This window comes from Tinamus guttatus, unplaced genomic scaffold, assembly GCF_059628265.1.
Source record: "Tinamus guttatus ecotype Peru unplaced genomic scaffold, ASM5962826v1 Tinamus_guttatus_pri_ptg000814l, whole genome shotgun sequence".
In the NCBI taxonomy this organism is placed as follows: domain Eukaryota; kingdom Metazoa; phylum Chordata; class Aves; order Tinamiformes; family Tinamidae; genus Tinamus; species Tinamus guttatus.
In genome coordinates this window covers 225374-244410 of record NW_028289348.1, presented here as the reverse complement: position 1 = coordinate 244410, position 19037 = coordinate 225374, and the positions used below count along the sequence as shown (strand labels likewise).

Genomic DNA, 19037 nt, shown 5'->3' with positions numbered 1-19037 from the left:
TATCCACAGTGGAACTGTTTTTGCAAAATGCATCTATCGTGCTCATTTCTACATCATCAGTCTTCCTATTCAAGTATGACTTACCCAAATCATCCTCTATGTGCTTACACAAATGTGACTAAATTGAGGCCAAAGATAGTGGAGAAAAATCCCTGTGAGGAACTTCAATTGCAAAAACACTGTATCTTCTTCCAGCAACTCTGTGCATAGGCCACCTGATGGCACCTTTAGACTCCTGTACAGCTGGTACAGAGCTGCAAAAGGAGATGTTTCCCAAGAGGAAGAGCCAGTGTGAACCAGGCACGCACTCCCGCTCTGTGGCAGAGCAGGACACTCACATCTCTGTTGTACACGCGCATCTCAATGTGTGTGCTGGGCTCCACAGTACAAGAGGGATGTGGAGCTGCTGGAGAGAGTCCAGCGCAGGGCCACAAGGATGATCAGGGGCCTGGAACATCTGCCCTATGAGGAGAGGCTGAGGGAGCTGGGCCTGTTCAGCCTGGAGAAGAGAAGGCTGAGAGGGGATCTAATCAGTGTATATAAGTACCTCAAGGGAGGGAGTGCAGAGGACGGTGATGGTCTCTTTTCAGTGGTGGCCACTGATAGGACTAGAGGAAATGGCCGGAAACTGAAGCACCAAAAATTCCATAGGAACTTAAGGAAAAATTTCTTGACAGTGAGGGTGACAGAGCACTGGAACAGGCTGCCCAGAGAGGTTGTGGAGTCTCCTTCTCTGGAGATCTTCAAAACCTGCTTGGATGCAGCCCTGTGCCACGTGCTCTAGGTGTCCCTGCGTATGCAGGGGGGTTGGACTAGATGATCTCTAGAGGTCCCTTCCAACCCTAAGCATTCTATGATTCTATGATTCTAACTTCACTCCCTCTCCCCAAACATCTTAATGTTATCTCATGTTACAATCCTTGTCTTCAAGGACACTTCAAAATGGCAATAGCTCAACATGACCAGCCCGTAGCTATCACATGAGGAAGACAAGGCAGCCAATGACCTTGAGCCTGGGAGCCGCCTGAACGACCAGCTCCTGCCTGTCCCAAGATGCTGTCACTAGGAAGCCTGTGGCAACAGCCCTTTCCTGTTCGTGTGCTGCTACAACACCCACAAACACAACACTGCCTTGGCTTCCCACAGCATGTCAGCATAAGACATGGTCTGTTTCCTAATCCCTGCCATCACTTTTAACCCTAAGTGCCTATAAATCAACTACACGCATCTATGGCATAAACAGAAAAAAATACTTGTTAATTTCTGTGTGTCGAGAAAAAAAATAGGCTTTCTGTATTCTGCTAGTTTGCTAAATTCCTTTCTATTTAAATTATCACAAGTGATCATTTATTTATTGCCATTTCAGCTGATTTCTTGGAGATGTGGGGCTTTTTTGTATCTGCCAGTATTTATGTTTCTTTAGAACCAAACTTCTCAATGCAAGATAAATCTGAGGTCACCCTCAACTACACATTAGTTTTCAGTTTTCTCTGATAACACAAGTGAGTCTTGTATCAATAAGTCAGTCTTGTATCATGCTTATGTGTGACCAGTAAAAAGAGAGACTCTTTTTATCTTCCATATGTTTCATAATTTAAAAAAAAAGTTAATACATTTTAATCAGCTTAAAAAACTCCTCAGAGATGGGGAGTATACAGAAGTATTTAGCTAATGTGACAAAGAGAAAACAGTAAAATCAAGGGAAAATAAATACAGTATAAACAATATAATCACCAAAAGGTTTATGGGGTGTCTTTAAAATTCGTGAAATGCCATTGGACTGTTGCTTTACACCACCTGGTAAGATTCCCACACCTTAAGAGAAAAGAGACAAGTTTCTCATGCAGAGATCCACTGTGCAGTGGATAGTGACAGTGGATCTTCCATCTACGAAAGGCGGGAGAGGATCCCTAAACTTCACTGTCAAGTAGACAACTTATTTGTTTACTTAGAGGTTCATCCACTTTGACTGCCTGTTTCTGGAGTCATTGTAATCCCTTGCTGTGACAATAATTTCCACAGCAACTAGCTGCAAAGCCAGAAGTAAGTGGGGAATACGTAAGGAATGCCAACAGGTAGGGAAAAAGTAAAAGGAATCAGTGAAAAGTTAAACGCTGAGCTTTTTTTCATGTGGCTACTGTTATTTTCTTAGCAAGTACAAAGATCTTAGTCTGCCTCTCTGCCTTAGTAACAATGAAAAAAGGAACTAAAATGCACTAGATACATTGAATAAATTCCCAGTGCAGTCAGCAGCCGCCTCATTCTGCACGACCAAAAGGACTTCAATGCACGGGAATATAAGGCCACTCCTTAAGTCCTGCCTCCCTCTCTTTAATCATCACAAGCTACACTTCCAACTTCTGCATGGGGATGACTGACAAGTTTGGGTGCAGTATCTTGGGTGAGCGTGCAGCTGTGAGCAAGGCCCTGCCACCCCGTGGAGGTCAGGAGTTTCAGAGCCCCCTCCAAGGCCCAGCTAGAGCCTCCCGAATCCTGCGCCCATGCAGCTCCGTGCCCAACTGAATGTAAACTTCCAGATTTCACATTTGCGGTGTGAACGGTTGCACCCACCACACTACATGGAAGGAACATGCATGATTCCTTGCTGTTGCCAATGGGAACACTTCTGATTTTTCACAGATTCAAGAGATGAAATACACCTGCCCTGCAGAGGCTATCCTTTCTGCCAAAGCTGCACATGAGCATATCAAAGGAACATTTCTGACTGATTTTCTTCCCTGATTCTTTGGTTCTGCGTTGTCTCCAGAACCATTCCTCACCCTGTTTTCTTGGGAACAAAGCTGGAAGAGGAGTTTAACTTCAGCATGATTCAGAGGAAAGAAAGAGAATTTATGCTACCATAAGAGAAGAATCAGTATCTGTTTAATTTTGCCTCAGTGACTTACTGTGCATACGATGGATAAAGACTATGATTACTTACCACTCCCATAGATATCAGTCAAATAATTCAGCCAGTTGCTAGAACAGTTGCTCCATTTGGACTTAACAGAGTACCTTTCATTACAGAAAAACTGTACCTTTATTTCTTCTAATCAATACACCTAGCAATTGTCCTGCAGACCACAGCATCTTCTTACAACCATGTGCTAATTTGAAACCAGCTGATTTTAGTATTCTCTGACTAAAGTCTGACTGAAAAACAAGAGCACCAGTCCCTCAGAGGGCCCATGACTGCTTGGGGTTGGGGCTCCAAGTGACAGACAGTTTCTCAAATGGTATTTTGCATGAATGTAAAGGTAACTCAGCACAATATTTGTTCAGGACTATTAACCTGAAACCAAAGGGCCAGCAATAGCTATCAGTGAAGACCAACACACTGCGTAACAAAGAACAACTCGCTAATAAACAAGAGGTTTGACTGTTGCTACACTTTACAAAGCATCCAGAAGCAAATTATTAGAGAAAGTTCCGAAAAAAAAGCCAGATGCTCCAGTGAGTCACAGTCACCTCCCGCTACTGAAACTAACGACATCTGAACACAGAAACACCTCTGCACTCAGGTACGCAGCCAGGAGCCAGCGTGAAAAGCAGAGGCAATTCCTCTGGTGACACGTTAGCAGGGGGAAAATGGAAGCAAAGTAAGAAACCACCTTGTGAGTTCCTCTTCCTGCAACCTGTGGGAATTAGTAAAAGAAAACTTTGTACTTACAAAAGCAGAGGAAAAGTGTATCGACACACATTGCATAGACGCTGAAGAATCCGTGTGCAACCAAGTAGGAGCCAATAATGACAGTCTACAAAAACAAACCACAATAAAACCACATGTTGAATTGGCACCTGTGTGCTGAAGACTGTCACAAACCAGAATCCCAGTCCGTTAAGCAAATCTGGGAGGCATTAATGCAGCTCTACAATTCTACATAGGGTTCCTGCTGTAGAGAGCTATCTTGGATTTGTAAGAAAGTAGCAGAGCGGCTGTTTTTTTTTACAGCTCACAAACCAGGGCCATGTCAACTCCATACAGAATATATCCCAGGAACACTGAGCTTCTTCACAATGTTCCTCTGAAAGACCCCTCCTTCAAAGACGTTCTGCAACTGTGGGGACTCCAAAGGAGAAAGAATTGCACCCAGGTCTCTCCCATCAGAAGACACACTGTAGTCAGTGCCTCACCACCATGAGGGTGAGATCCAACCATTCTGCAGGTGCTGTGGGCACAGCAGGAGGGGACGGAGACACTGTCACCAACACGTTCCCTGAGCACCTCCAGTTGCCACCAGAGTTGGGGCAATCAGCTAAGCGACTTACCAACAAGGGCACCCAGTAGTAGTTCAATGTTGGTGCTTCCTTGGCAAACAGCGGTATTCTCTGCGTGAAGAAGAAGAAGGCGAGCACACCTGCAAGAAGCACAGACCATGTGTCACTGGGGCACCCCAATCCTGCAGAAAGGATGAAACAAAAGTAACAGAAACGGGATCCAAGGCTGGACTACACAAGATCCATTAAATAACAAATTTCTAGATGTTAACAATTTCCTGGATCTGTCTTCTGACCAGAATGAGATGTAAAGGAATGAATTATTGTAAAAATACTCATGGAGCCAGAAATATTTTAATTTTTAATCACCATTCTACTGTACTTAATAACAGAATTAACAAATAATGATCACATAATAATGTGGGATAACATCAAAGACCTTTGGGTAGACCTTTTCTAAAATAAACAAAGGTAAGCAAGTAGAATTCTGCTTAACTTTACTCACCTGAAGAAATACTTAACTATTTTCACATTAGAAAGAGAAATGTTGTGCTAGGGATAAAGACAATAATAAATATACAACAGAAAAATGTATGTAAGCAGAAACAGCCAAAGAAATTATCATTGAAGAGGAAAAAGATATTAATTAATTTCAGTATTTCATGGCTTATATTATAAAATAAGTTTCACATGATTTTTTTTTCAGTTTGAGAGTCAACATAATGTGTTAAAGCTGCCTTGACAATTTGGAAGAGTTGGAAGGGAATAGTGCCAACTCGAATTTCTGAAAGTGCTTTATTTTTAAAAAATCAATTTCTGCCACAGCAAACTAGGAATACTATATTCTGATATTCCCTCATAACCAAAAAAGGACCCTGTAAGGATGTGAGAAATATTTTGTTGCTTTCTTTCCTAGAGCTGGGAGGATCTCGTGAAGGGGCTCGAGCACAGCAGAGCTTGGGGCGCCGCTGCTGCAGACCCCCACGGCCCCCGCACGCCGCAGCCCTGCTCAGCTCGCAGCGTGGGGGCCGGTTCTTGCGCCAGCAACGCATGCAAGAACAGTAAAAGCAATTACAGAAACGGTGCTGCCAAGAGCACACAAAGACAGGTGGAAAAAGAAAACAACAACATGCCTCCTAGGGCAGTCTTGTAAATCCTTGGGGACAGGAACAGCTTCCCGAATAGTCAAATCCACAAGAATCTGCAGCCCTTAACTGAGCACATACGGACACGGCAAACTTGGGAGTACCAGAAAATAAAAGCATACCATTCAAGAAGAACCAGTTAAACTTACCTACACCACCAGCAACGAGAATTTTTCCCAGGAATAAAAGAAAGTCTGTAACTTTGTCCAGAACTGCAACTCTGTTCAGCAAAGGACAAATCATACGGAAACATCACAAATCAGACATTCATATTCTTTTTTCCTTAAAATTATGACTAATTTGCAAAATGTAATCAGGAATTGTCTTCTGCTGATTTCCCAGACTGCTAGTAAAACACTGCAGCAAAGCAATATTGAGAAGGGCTAGGCAGTGGCCTACCGCCCAGCAGGAAATGAAGCACTGATCCTCTTGCTGGGTTAGGCCTTAAGGAAGCACAACTGCTGACAGCACTTAAAGAGTGCTTATTGACCCTACTGGTTCAAAAACATCCTCAAAGCATCATTATTTAAGCCTTTCTAAAGGCTTAGAAAAAGTCAGAGTGAGGACAGCCCATGGGAGGCCAAGGCACACCAAAACACAGCACAGTGTTTGTGAGGGTGGCTTGTAGGTTTTCTGTCTCTTAGTGCCACCTGGCCACATATAATTGCTCCAGGATATGCCAAATACACAGTATTATTTTGAGATGTCATTGTACAACCCTGCATGTGGGAGATCTCAAAGCAGAGGCAGTCCCAGATGAATTACTGAAGGTAGACAAAAAGTTTAGCAACAACTCTGCACTGTCCACCTTTCACTGAAAGCAACAGCAAAGGAGGGGTAAGGAAGAGGGGTGAGACACACACTTATTGCAAAGAACCTCTGCTCAAAATCCAATTAGACTGTCTCATCAGAAACTGAAGGTAAATAATGGCGTGGAAAATGGGATACTGCTAGCCTCTTGACAGTGCTGAAGGCTGCTGTACTGGTGAGATCCAGCACTGACTACCAGGAAAGATGAGCAAGTAGCAAACATTAGGTAAAACAAACCACCATTAACCTGTTAAGAGTTCAGAGTCACAGCCAAAATACACAAGACAACAAAAATCTCCTTTGAAAACAACAGAATCACATGCCTGTTTCTTAGCTGCCGCTCACAGAGGAGGAGCAGAAGTGCACAGGACAGCAAGGCTGAGCTGCTCCCCTTGCATCAGCACTGCATGGCGTGGACAGCCCTGCTCTGACATGGATACTGCAGACACAGTGGATGAACGGTCCTTTCCTGCCCCATGTTCCTCTTTCAGAATCCTTCCTCCTCCCAGTCCTTCACTACACAATTTGAACTACCGAACCTGCTTTACTGTGGTCGGCTATCACTTCAGCATGGCCTGCTCCTAAGTTCCTCTCCAACGCTTTTTGATCTTCCTGTATTTCAGAAAGTGCTGGGAGCTAAGAGGGAAAATACTGCAGAGAACATGGAGCTTGGCAGCAACCTAGGCACTGGGGGAAAGTGTTGGGCAGTTCCCTGCACTAGGAGAGATCTGCCTATGGTGCATATCAAAGATACCGTTTTTGAAAGCAAAGTGCTCCCTCTCCTTTCTTGCTGCTCTCTAACACCTCATAAGTTTTCTGGGACAAATTTGAATCCTTAGATCTTTCCATTTTCCTTTTCAGAGAAAGTAGATGGACCAAAGCTCAAGAAACACACAAATAGCAGATAATTCACCCACTGACATGTATCTGTAGACCTCATTACATTCTATAAGGGTGCTGATGATTATAAAAGAGTGATCTTAACAAGACTGTCTGCTGGATCAGACTAACTGCCTGCGTTGCTCTGCCGGACAGCTTGCTGAAACACACTAGCCATTAGATGTGAGGGATATTTCTGAAGGCAAAACCAGTTTAAATTAATTTTCAGAGCAAGGCTGGAAGAGGAAATAAGTGTGTCCTCAGAGTGCAAAGGCAGAAAATCCTGCCATAGCCAAGGAGGGGGAGATGGCACCTTACCTCACCACGTTACGCATGAGCAGGTAGAATGCCTCTTTTGCTGAAGTGCAGAAGTTTTTACCATATATGGCAATCTGCAAAATAACAGTAGTTGTTTGATAAGTATTTTAACTAATTAGGATAACTCCTTCTGTAATTCTATTGATTTTTTTTTTAATTTTTATTTTCTGGACTAGTGTCTTCAAGGATAAGATAAATTAACATAGTTCTTCAGAGTTCTGATATTAATGCAGTAGGTTTGCCTACTGCAAATAAAACTATCAAAAATAGTATCTTCTCTTCAGGACTACAGTAATCTGAAATACCTTTTGTGCGAACATGGGATTAACGGAGCCACTACAATCACCTGCGAGAAAACAGATCTGTGATTGTAGAATTCCTTCACTGACACTGCTTTAGATAATGACATCTCTGTCTGAAATCAGTGTATATTTATTTAGGTGAAAACCTGAAATTTCTCTTCTGAAGGCCGGTTAGGGTTATTTCAGGGTAACATAACTGTAGCTTCTAGCACGCTTGTGACTTCCTGGGGCAAATACAGACACCACCTGCCTCCTATCTTCCTTATTTAAAACGCTGGCTTTTAACAGAAGCGTTAAAGTGCTTCAACATGCAATATGAAACAAGCCAGCTTACTTGTTGGAATCAAGATTTGAACTGCTGATTCAGAGGGAGAGTTAAGTATTATGCCATCCCTTCTCACTTATTTGGGGGGATGAGTGAGTATGAGAAACAACAGATACAGCCAAGAGGAAAGGCTGAGTTTGCAAGGAAAAAAATCTCATGTTCTCATGTAAGGACCACATGCATTTCCTGAAAACTGACTTAAATCCTATCATTTATTCAGCAGACTCAATGATGGCTGTTGACCAACCAGGAGCGGCCAGAGTGTTTTAGTGCCCTAACACTAAACAGGGGAGACCACATGCTGAGAAAGAAAATACATACCATGATGTAAGCATTTCTGTTTATAAATTTGATGAATTTTTCCAAACACCAGAAACAGCATTTGAGGCAGCAGAGTAGAAATCTAGTGAAGGAGTTTTGTGTACCTGAAAAAAAAGGGAGAGCACAGCACAAAGAGAATTCACCAAGAGACTGCAGAACATAGAAAGATATACAGAAGGAAATCCTGAATTGCAGGAAAAGCAGAAACATTATTTCTCTTTTTCTAGGCATGGACTCTCCTTCATAACAAAATTTAGCTCACTATCTTTCAATTAGATTGGATTCAAGTCCTGCTTGAACGCTTACATTAAGCTCTCAAGGATATATACTTGATTTGGGTATATTAACAAAGATTCATTGGTTTCTAATACAACTGCAATGGCTAATAACAATGTGGGATTTGGCTCTTAAGATAATCATAGCTGAAAAACCATCCTGGGAAGCAAAGGAAATAATTTGTCAAATGAGTTTGTAGTAACTTAGAGCAGATTCATAAATCTCACCTTTCAGTTTGTGATCCAAGTACTCCAAGATTACTCTAATAAGCTGGACGATTGCAAGAATTAAGGCTCCAAATGCCAGTGAACCTGTATGGTACCTAATGCAAAATAAATGCTATTTAGTGGCTGGCATTCACAGCAGCATTCGGATTACGCTGCGGGTGATACTACAATTCCCTACCAGCAGCAGATATCCCCTAATATTCATCCAAAGCCTGTGCCCAGGTGAAAAGGTGCTCTCTATAGTGAGGGTTGCCCAGGGTGCACAGTATGACTGGAATTATTAGAGCTCACCTGATACCAGCAAACCTCTCCAAACAGCTGTGGAAGAGAAGCAACTGTTCTGGGATCTATGCTCTGCAATCATGCTTGGATGGAGTATCCATGGGACACGACTGCACCAGCCCTGCTACCATGTGGAATGAGGCCTAGCTATCTCTTATCTAAGAGTCCTTGTGTACCAAAAGATGGTTATAACCACACTACTCTTAAAACTACTATACTTAAAAGTTTGTAGCTTAGATGTAATTAGCAAACTAGTAAAACCATTAGACTATGTACTTAATGAATCAGGAGATCACATCTAGGTTTACAGGAGGTGATGAATTTCTAATAATGAGAAAGGCTGTGTCCCTAACGACGACACCTAACCATTGCCATTTGATTTTTTAGGCTCTATTTTCCTAGGTGTAAAAAGAGCAACTTTAGGAAATGTGACAAGAATGACAGCCAGCTTCACAATCTTACCGTATTGCTCGTCCAAATGAAGAGAAGAGTGGCCACAGTGGAATGTCAGCAGGTTTCCTAAAGGCCCAGTAGTAAGAGGCAAAGGCACCAGCAAGGGTACACTGACCCAGTGCAATTGCAAAGTTCACCAGCCAGAGAAAGACAAAGGCATTGGCTAACTGAAAGATGAAGATATATTTATGGTACAGGCTTTCTCCTCCATAAAATGCAAAAGTACACTGAGCACCTGGACAAAGTTTGGTCACGTTGGTTTTGTTAAAAGTCTGCATAGAAACAAACAAACAAAAAAAATATAATAGCAATGAATTTCCTGAAAAAAGTCTCTGAAGTTTAGAGTCTTAATACAAATCACATATTTTTTGATGTTTCATTAGCTCATTCAACACTGTACTCCAATAGATTTTAAATATTCATATATCTAAGGGTTCATATTAATATGTTAGGCAGGTGTTGAACTTTGAACTCTGTAGTTTATAACCAGGTCTGTTCACCACACAAAATACCACCAGAGTTCTGCCTGGAACTTATACAAATGAAACTTGAATTTCAGAAATCTACTTTTAAGATACGTAAACTACTCAGTTTCATTAAAGAAAAAATACTACAGTAAAAATGTTATTTATTTAAAAACCAGAGGCCAAATCTGCAGCTTAGGTAAATCACCATTTTTGAACTGAAATCAAATGAGCCATGACAATCTATCCAAGCTGAGGAAGTGATCACAACTTCCCTTACACATCTCGGAGTATTAAAACAGAAGTCATCTCTAAAGTGGAATTACTTTTTCCTATCTCTGTTGTTTATATCATGCATTTGCCTAGAATACACAATGAAATGACATTTCTACACATTAGAAATGACTCATTTCTAATCGCTTTCTTCTTCAGTTTTCAGGCATCAGCAGAGTTGGGAATCATTTGGAATGCAGATACTATAGCATTCTGTTGAATATATATATGTGTATATTTACATATAGCATTTTGCTGACATTTAAACCTAAAGATAACTGTGCTGATATAACATTTCATAAATACTTACAGCTTTCAAAAAATACTTGGATTAAATCCCACACTTAAGTCATAACATTTAATTGAAAAAAGCCAAACATTTTGGACCTTCATAAAGGCCACTGTTGTGCTGAGAAAATCCCAATATTTACTTGGGTCTCTGCTTCTAAAATATGGCTTGTCCTTGGGCAGATTTGAGGCCCAGCTTTTAAAATTGCCCACTGCCTTTTACAGACCCCAAAACAGAAGTCTCAAGAATTTCTCAGCCTGTAAAATAGAACTATCAATATATAGTTTCTTCATAAGACAGTTTGGCAGATTAATTAGGGTATTTTTGCAAATTGCTTTGAACAAAGAAAACATCATTTGAACAATAAGTACTATTCACATATTTAACAAGATTAATCATTGCTTAAAATATGAATGTTGCTTAAAATATGAATGTTTTCTATTGGCACTACACAAGGGCTTAATATCAATTAAGAAACGCAATTAGCATACCCTTTTATTAGAGGTAAACATTAGTTACACTTACCTCTGGGTCACAACTCAGGTTTGCATACTTGCACAGTGTTTGATTAGCCATTACTTTATACACAGGCTCTCCTGATGTAGCCAGAAAACTGAATGAACGGCTTTAAGGAAGAATCACAGAACTGTAGGCTTTGGACAACTTAAGACTCTGCAGTGGGAGCTCTAAAGAACTTGTGCAAATAGCAGAAATATTATTCTTGTTAGGCGAGATTTATACGGCAGACCAGACTGAATTCTCCCATTATCTGGAAAACCAAGGCAAATTCCACCTCTGAACTATGATAACTCCTGCCCAGAATAGGCAAGGGAAATTACCCTGCAAGTTGCCTCAGGCTGTCCTGTGTATCTAGCTATGGTGAGGCACATCACCCAGTGCGTCTTTGTCAGCTCATGTTCTAGTGGAAGCAGACACAAAGCACAAGGTAAGATTACACTGTCCAGCACAGCAACAGTTGAACATTTTTGCACATAAAAGAAAAACAATTTGTTTTCAGAAAGCAAAATTTCCTTTTTCCTTGCCATCCCAAGAACAAACAGTTGGCGGCTGCTGTTATACATTTTAGAGAGGGCTCAGTCCTCTCTCATTCCTTTCCTGTAATTTTTCTGAGCAAAAAATCACCTGAAGCTTCAGCTAAACCAGAGATCATTAACATGGGGCCTGTAGTACATGCAGTACTGTAAAGACCATATTTACTCTTTGCTTACAGTCCTATTTTACCCCTTAAAGACAACCTTAGGTAGTACACAGAGCCTAGTTTGACTCCCCCTGCCCTAGCACAAATTTTGGTCCATTTCATCTTAAGGAAGTTAAGATCCGCTCTCAGAGTTCGACATCACATCCAAATGTGTAGTGAGGAACAACTCTGCGTCCATAGAACAGGGGCCCTCTTGATTCTGCTGGGTTAAGGTGGTGGAGCACCACCTGGTCTTGTGGAGCAGAAGACCTCTCCAGACAGATACACAGGCAGGATACACAGCTGTCACGGCCCAGTAGGAAATACAAATTGCAATGAGTAAGAAGGTGACTATTGGGTAGAACAATGTAGACATTATATAGCCAATAGCCCTGTAAAGGAAACAAAACATATCAGAAAGCTACAATGATTTAAGAAAAAAGCTTTTTTATCTAGTTGTCTGTCATTATCTTTTTTGCTTTGAGCTACCTATTGATACCAGCAACATAATTTAGCACTGGAATCTCAGAGCACTGCAGGTTCTATCTTCAAAGAGCTTCCCTTCTATCGCTCTTTCACTGGCATCGTCATCTATCTGCCACGTTGAGACCTGTCTCCCAATTCCACTTGCTCTTTTCTACGCTTGTTTCTCAGATCCTGGTCTTTCCAGGTCATAAACCCATTTCAATCCCACCTGTTTGTGCCTGCTGCAGACATTACCCTTCATCTCTATGCCCCGCACTGCTCAGCTCCTGTGCCCTCCCTTCACCCCTCACCACTTTGCCTTTGAGGACTCTCGCAAGCCCCTTTCCTGCCCTAATAGCAGATACTTTGGCACACCCTTACGTTATCCGAGAAGCAACCACTACTTTCTAACCATGGACAGCAGTTCCTGGGAAGCCTCGCTAGTGTCTAGCAAGCTATGGACAGTTACTCCAACAAACTGATCATTCATTGTTCCTAACTATGGATTTCAAGTCAATTAATTATATGATAAGTTGTAATCTTTTTGAGAGAATAGTTAAAAGGTACTAAAAACATTATTTGATTCACAGTTATTAGCAATTAGTTTTTCATATTCCTGAATACAGGACACTGTCTGTTAAGTCTACAGTAATTATTTACAGTGTTTCTTTCTAAATAAAAATTTCCCCCCTAAGTGACCTTTCCACACTGCTGAAAAAGAGGATATTTTCATTTCTCAGTAGGAAGTTTATGAAATTTCTGAAATGCTTCTATCTGTCAAGGCTGTGAACAAAAGTGTTGCAGAACATTAAAGTGCTTCTGTATTTTAATCAGCATGCACTAATGAGTGGAATGACAGGTGATGCCAGAATTTAGTGCTGTGGTCAACACTAGTAGTTGCAGAAGATTTCATTAGCAATGAACTGGTATTCCCTGTAATACCTGTTCTGCTCAGTGATTCCCATGCTGTGCTTCAGCCTCCAACTTTTTGCCTTTGGTTGGGGAAGACAAAACTCGGAAAGAATGCACTGTAGAAGGCATTTAATAAAGTTAAAGATATATTTAAATCAGACAAACATACCTACTGCCTTCCTTTAACAGTGCAATAGCAATCCGGATACGGTTCCTCAGGAATATCAGCATCAATATGATTATAACCTCAACAACACATAGTATTATCACTGTAAAACAAAAAAATATATACATATCTTTTTCAGGAACCAAACCAGTATGCTATCTCTGTGAATTGGTAGTATTATCCTCATTTACATTACTGTTCATGAACTCCACAAAATTCTGATAAAGTAGTTCTTTCTCTCACTGCAAGAGAAATTCTATGTACCAGAGTTGGTCATAACATGGACCCTCACATTAGCATTTTTAATTTCAGAAGAAAGATGGAACATACCATCCTTAGACAAAGATAAGCATTCACTTTTTAAAAATAATTGTAGCATTTAGTCTTAATACAGTTTACCATTAAATTTTTAATTCATAAACAAACATTTTCAATGTTCATATTTTACTGTGGCTGTACTTAGATGCAATAAAATAATCAAAAACTAGACCGAGAGTCAACTTAGCAACCCCAAATTTATGACTTCTTCATAAAAAGTATGTTTCTTTGATGCACATTATGTCAACATTTAGATGCACTTAAATCAATAGGTTCATGTGGACGTTTGCTTAGCAGGCACTCCTTTCATCTCATTTTTAAAAAGGAGAGGAGAGGCCAGGCCAGGGCACTTTGGGGCAGATTATTTTCAGCTTGCAGTAGTGCTGCTGGAATCATACTGATGTGGTCTGAGGCTAGAGATCTGAGAATGATGTTCCTTGGTTAAGAGCAATATTTGAACCAGAACCCAAATCCTGTCAGCTTCAGCCTGATTTCTACTTGTGTTAGTTCAAAACCAACTTCTGAAGAAAGCAAAAAAACTCTCTAAAGTTTAGCAGGAAAGGACAGGACTCTTAATGCCTGAAGCAATCTCCTCTGATTCTGAGACATATTCATTAATTTGGGGTGCCTCGGGCAACCTCTAAATAGCCAAGCAGTACTAAGCATGGCTGCATGCAGTGGAGCCTGCCTCCCCCAGCTGAAACCAGGAAGGTTTGGGGAGGAGGCAGAGGGGGTAATATTCTTATGTCCTTGCTTGTCTGGAGGTTATCCCTGGGAGATGGGAATTGGTGTCTCAGGTATGCAGCTTAGACAGCCTCTGGATCCAGACACAGTCACTGATGTCCCCAGGTAGTGTCAGCCCCCCTCTCCACCAGAGCAACCTTTGGCAGTAACTCCTGTGATGCTCAGAGCCACAGACTTCATTGTGATAGATTTTTGTTATCTGGACTTTAACAACTATTTTGAGATGTTTCCTCATGGGAAAAAAAAATCCCCCACACAGAATCCTGTTTCTTTAAAGTTGTCCTCATTCCAATTTAGCTTGGTTAAGTTAGCACAATTAGTACCATGCATTGTGGAAAAGGAAAGAATGTCTGTTATAGAATGCATTCTGCTTACTGTGCCACATAACTCAAGGAGAAGACCTATCAGGGCAGAAAGTCTCACGAGACAGTGATTGCTTCTTGTGAACACCCATGAACAGATACAAAATTTAAAGGGCACTTACGAAATGCTAACCATGTCTGCCTCAGCTGCAGGTACACTCTGAAGTCTGTCTGGAATCCAATATCGTAAACAGTGAGGTCAGATCCAGGTGTTCCCTTCAGATGACTGTACTCCCAATAACAATGCCAGGTACCTTTAAAAACAATCAATAAAACCCAAGAGTTTCTGAAGAGTGCAGAGATACAAGTTTAAAAAATAAAAATGTTTTACAATTCAAGTGTTTTTTCTTAGCATGTTAGCTAAACAAAACCCAGAAATGCACTATTATGAGACTAGTGAATTATAAAATCACATCTATAGAAAAGAAATATCAAGAGCTAACAAAAAATAGTCAAAGAAGCTAGCAGAATGCACCTACCATATCCTATAATTCCGATCACACCAAAGATGAAGATCCAAAAAAGTACCCCAGCTGTGAACCTTAATAGCACAAGGAAGAGCAGACTCACAACCATTGCAATGAACAGCCCACTGGGAAGAGAGGAGACAGAAAGATAAGGGAAAAAAAAATGAACATTTTCACTTTCTTGAAATGCCCGGTCCTCCAAACGAGGATCACTTCATCTCACATGGGAAAGATTAAAAAAATGTATTTCGAAATCTTTCAAAATGTATTTATGAAATATATCCTCTTGAATAGCACTTGCTATTGGAAACTAGCAGCTTATTTATGATAACTTCTCAGGATTCTCCGCGCCAGAATTATTGCACATACTGGGGCTCCCATCTTGGCAGAATGGTACTAGTACTGCTTACTTCGTCATTTGCAGCAGTTGAAGAACAAACTGCCTTTTTCAGGCTATGGTCTGAACAAAACCATACAGCACAAAAAGGAAAGTGGAAGAGGAAATGACTGCAAAAGGCCATTTTAGTCGGTGAGGTATTGAGGCTTCCAGTCATAAAGCAGTATGAATAATAACCCCCTCCAGCAAACATTCAGCTGAGATGCTTGAGAGAATGTTTCATTTCTCCAATGTTTTCAGCAGATGTTAGAAGAATATTATATTAGAATAGACTTATAAAACCTTTAAAATCTCTTTTTTCCTGCGTCAAAAACTTTTCTTCCAAATGTTCCCAGCTTGTTTTTCTTGTTAAGACGCAATATGGGTCAGCCTGATCATAATCAACCAAAATTACTAAAAATTCTAAAGCAAACTAAGCCAGGAAGGCAGAGGACCAAGAAAGGGAAGCACATCAGCTTATCTGGAAATTTCAGACTTTAAAACTTAGCCCTTTAAAGGTTTCCTAGCATGACTTATTTTCCCTTCTGATTGACTTGTTTGAATTTTTGAAGACATTCCTCAAAACAATCTGCAGCTATTGCTTGGTGTTGCTTTGCCCACTGCATTGGCAGTATAAAATTTATGATATTGTTAACTATATTAAAAAATCACCTGTTAGATATACATAGTAATGCACTTATCAAATGCAATTAGTCTGAAAGTCTCTTAATTGTGTTTTCCTTTGGTTTTGGAATTGGATTCTACAGTAGAAGTCACAGTCTATGCTTTTTCTGCCTTGTAAAACATCAAAAGCCTGCTTAAGAATAATTGATGCTCTGTGTGCATGCTGTGCAGTCCTTACCTAATGTATAGAATCATTAGAACAGCATTACAACTATGTGATAAAAAGAAATTATAGTTGTTCCTTGAGTTCCATAGTAGGATTGGTAACAAACATATACATGATCTTTTTTTAATTTCTTGAACAGTCCAAAGTGAATTTGGAAAAATTACGAATACCTGTTAAAAATCTTACATTAAAATCCAATACCAAGAACTGGCATAATCTTCAAAAATTTTCATTCCAACTGATCTTGCATCCAGGACAGTATTGATGCCACTGAAAAAAAAAAAAAAACAATCCAAAGAAAAGGTTGCTTTACCTATGAAACCAGAGAATTTATTCAAACAAAAAACAGGTCAAGTTAAAAAAAAAAAAAGTTGAAATATAATTGCTAATAAGAGAGCTATGTTACTATCACGCATCTCCTGTTCTGTAACAAAGCAAACATCAAGTTCGGTTAAGTCAATGAAAATTCAGCTAAGTTAGAAATCCTCCAAAAAGGCCAGTGTAAAATGATCTGTACTGCTCCCTCCAAAAAAAGAATTATTAAAAAAGCTCTAGGGGTGTTAATGATCATCATACTTAACTACCTACAAATACAAAAAAAAAAAAAAGAAAAAAGAGGTGCTATTAAGATCTACAAAGTCCCCAAAGTCATACAGCTGCAACTCTTGGACTGCCAAGAGCAGAGAGGCAGGAAACAGCATGGATAGGCAATAAGCTGCCCAATAAGCTGCCCTTGCGGGATTGTTTTGCGACCCTCCAAAGCACCCTCCAACATTAACTTCTTCTTAGGAAGAAATGAGGCAGTGTATTTGAAGATGCCAGCAGAAAGGAATGCAATGAAAGGTAGGTGCTACCAGGGCAGCCAAGGTTACAAGAAAGATGCAAGAAGATCCTCCGTCCTTCAGGCAGGCTGCGGGCTGGCAGCGTGTGGTCCAGCGGGGTTATCCCAGCAGCTCTCCCCCACCACGGCTGAGGTGGCCGGGACAGGCGCTGCTGGCTGCCCCTCTGCCAAGCTCCAGAGAGCCCAGCACTCTTTAACCCTCAGTCACTGCTAAACAATTCAGCAGGAGCAGCTTTGACGGGTGGGATGTCTGTAGCACTGGGGCAGACGATTAGCTGGGGCCTATGACATGCACATACAGCCAAGGTCATTAAAGCCTATCTCTTGCAGCATAAGGGTTTCATTTTGAGCCTTCTTTTGCTCTGCTTAGTACTAACTTTTGCGAGGAAAACCAGCAAGAATTATTTAAAAACTGACAACCAGTTACTCTGAGACAGACTCAAACTTTTAGTTCAACTCATTTTTGCAGATCACAGGGCTGGTTTTCCTTACCAGGATTTTGCAGATTCAGGCATTAAGATACCACTTCCTCACAAGTCTAGTTAGCTTTGTTTATCTGCTACAATGGTTCTGACTTTTATTTTTAATTTCTAAATTAATTCACAAACTCAGAAATCAACAAAGAAAAAGTGGTCTTGAAGAGTAAAACCTACTTTGCAGCTTCCCTCAGATCAGTTACGTTTCTGGTCTTTCCTCTTCCATCCTTGAAGGTAGTCTGATTTGCCACAGTTAGCACACCATTCTTTGTGGAGAAGTCTGGAAAGCATCTCTTAAGAACTATTCAAAACACACACCAAAAAAAAAAAAAAAAAACACAGGAGGTACATTACATTTAATCAAGCTCCACTTTCATCATTTGTATTTTACATGAAATTATTGCTTATATATATTTAAATTGTTTCCGATTTTTCACTTCATGAATGTTGATATGTCGACAAAACTACTGATTAGACAAAGGAAGGAGAGAATTATAAAAGAAAGAAAACCAGATAGTTACGTCCTCACTTATGTCACCCTGTCTTTTGCTGCAAAAACTCACGTTTTTCAGTCTGAGGAGGAGGTCAGTCCTCCTACACAACCGTACATTAACTTTATATAGCAAGTCTGTGCTTTCATTATGAAGTTCCAACAGACACTGATGCCAAGTTTCAATAACCAGTCGCCATGCAGGAAAAAATAGACTATTTACCCCACAAACTATTCTGAGGAAATAATTAAGTTACCTGTTTCACTTTCTCCCCTAGTAATGTTTCCACTCTGCTGCAGCCTACAAGAAGATATTAGATTCTTGCAAATTAACTTTCTGTTTTTTGGATCAATAAATCACTTAAAATATATTTTTTAGCTGAATCCAGACTTTCTCTTTTTGATGATCTGTCCCTGGTTTATGTTTTTTGCTTTAAAATGGAAAAATAAGCAGGTATGTCTTTCTCTGCAGGAGCTTCTGGGCCAATGGCAGATGCTCCTGGTATTACAATCCTGTGGCTGAGATCAGCCCTAAGACCTGCAAGTGCCTATTTAGAAATACCCACTGATCTTGATGGCAAAATCATCTTTTTCCTCTTTTATTCTTCTGTAAGTCCCGTAGAATCAACCTACCACCGAACAGCAAGCTGTAATGTAACTGGGCTCAAGGATCATCTGAACCTTGAAAGCCATCCAGCCTTTCCACACTCGTGGTACTTGCTTGATGCCAGTGGGTTACTTGCTCACAGGCAAGAAGTGACAGAAGGTCTCACATATAGAAGGCATCATT

General features: G+C 40.5%; 1 protein-coding gene across 2 annotated transcripts in view; it reads right to left on the bottom strand.

Moving 5' to 3' along the window:
• The window catches only part of SLC44A5 (solute carrier family 44 member 5), a 74326-nt gene that overhangs the window by 2528 nt on the left and 52761 nt on the right, over positions 1–19037 (bottom strand). For both annotated transcript variants that reach the window (XM_088537568.1, XM_010216646.2), the window contains exons 8-21: positions 17935–18058; positions 16627–16710; positions 15227–15339; positions 14870–15001; positions 13327–13426; positions 12080–12172; positions 11108–11195; positions 9566–9828; positions 8822–8916; positions 8319–8422; positions 7371–7444; positions 5513–5583; positions 4270–4358; positions 3671–3755 (exon numbers count right to left, since the gene is read on the bottom strand). In XM_088537568.1, coding sequence (XP_088393694.1) covers positions 3671–3755; positions 4270–4358; positions 5513–5583; positions 7371–7444; positions 8319–8422; positions 8822–8916; positions 9566–9828; positions 11108–11195; positions 12080–12172; positions 13327–13426; positions 14870–15001; positions 15227–15339; positions 16627–16710; positions 17935–18058 — 1515 coding nt within the window. The remainder of the gene's footprint in view (positions 1–3670; positions 3756–4269; positions 4359–5512; positions 5584–7370; positions 7445–8318; positions 8423–8821; positions 8917–9565; positions 9829–11107; positions 11196–12079; positions 12173–13326; positions 13427–14869; positions 15002–15226; positions 15340–16626; positions 16711–17934; positions 18059–19037) is intronic.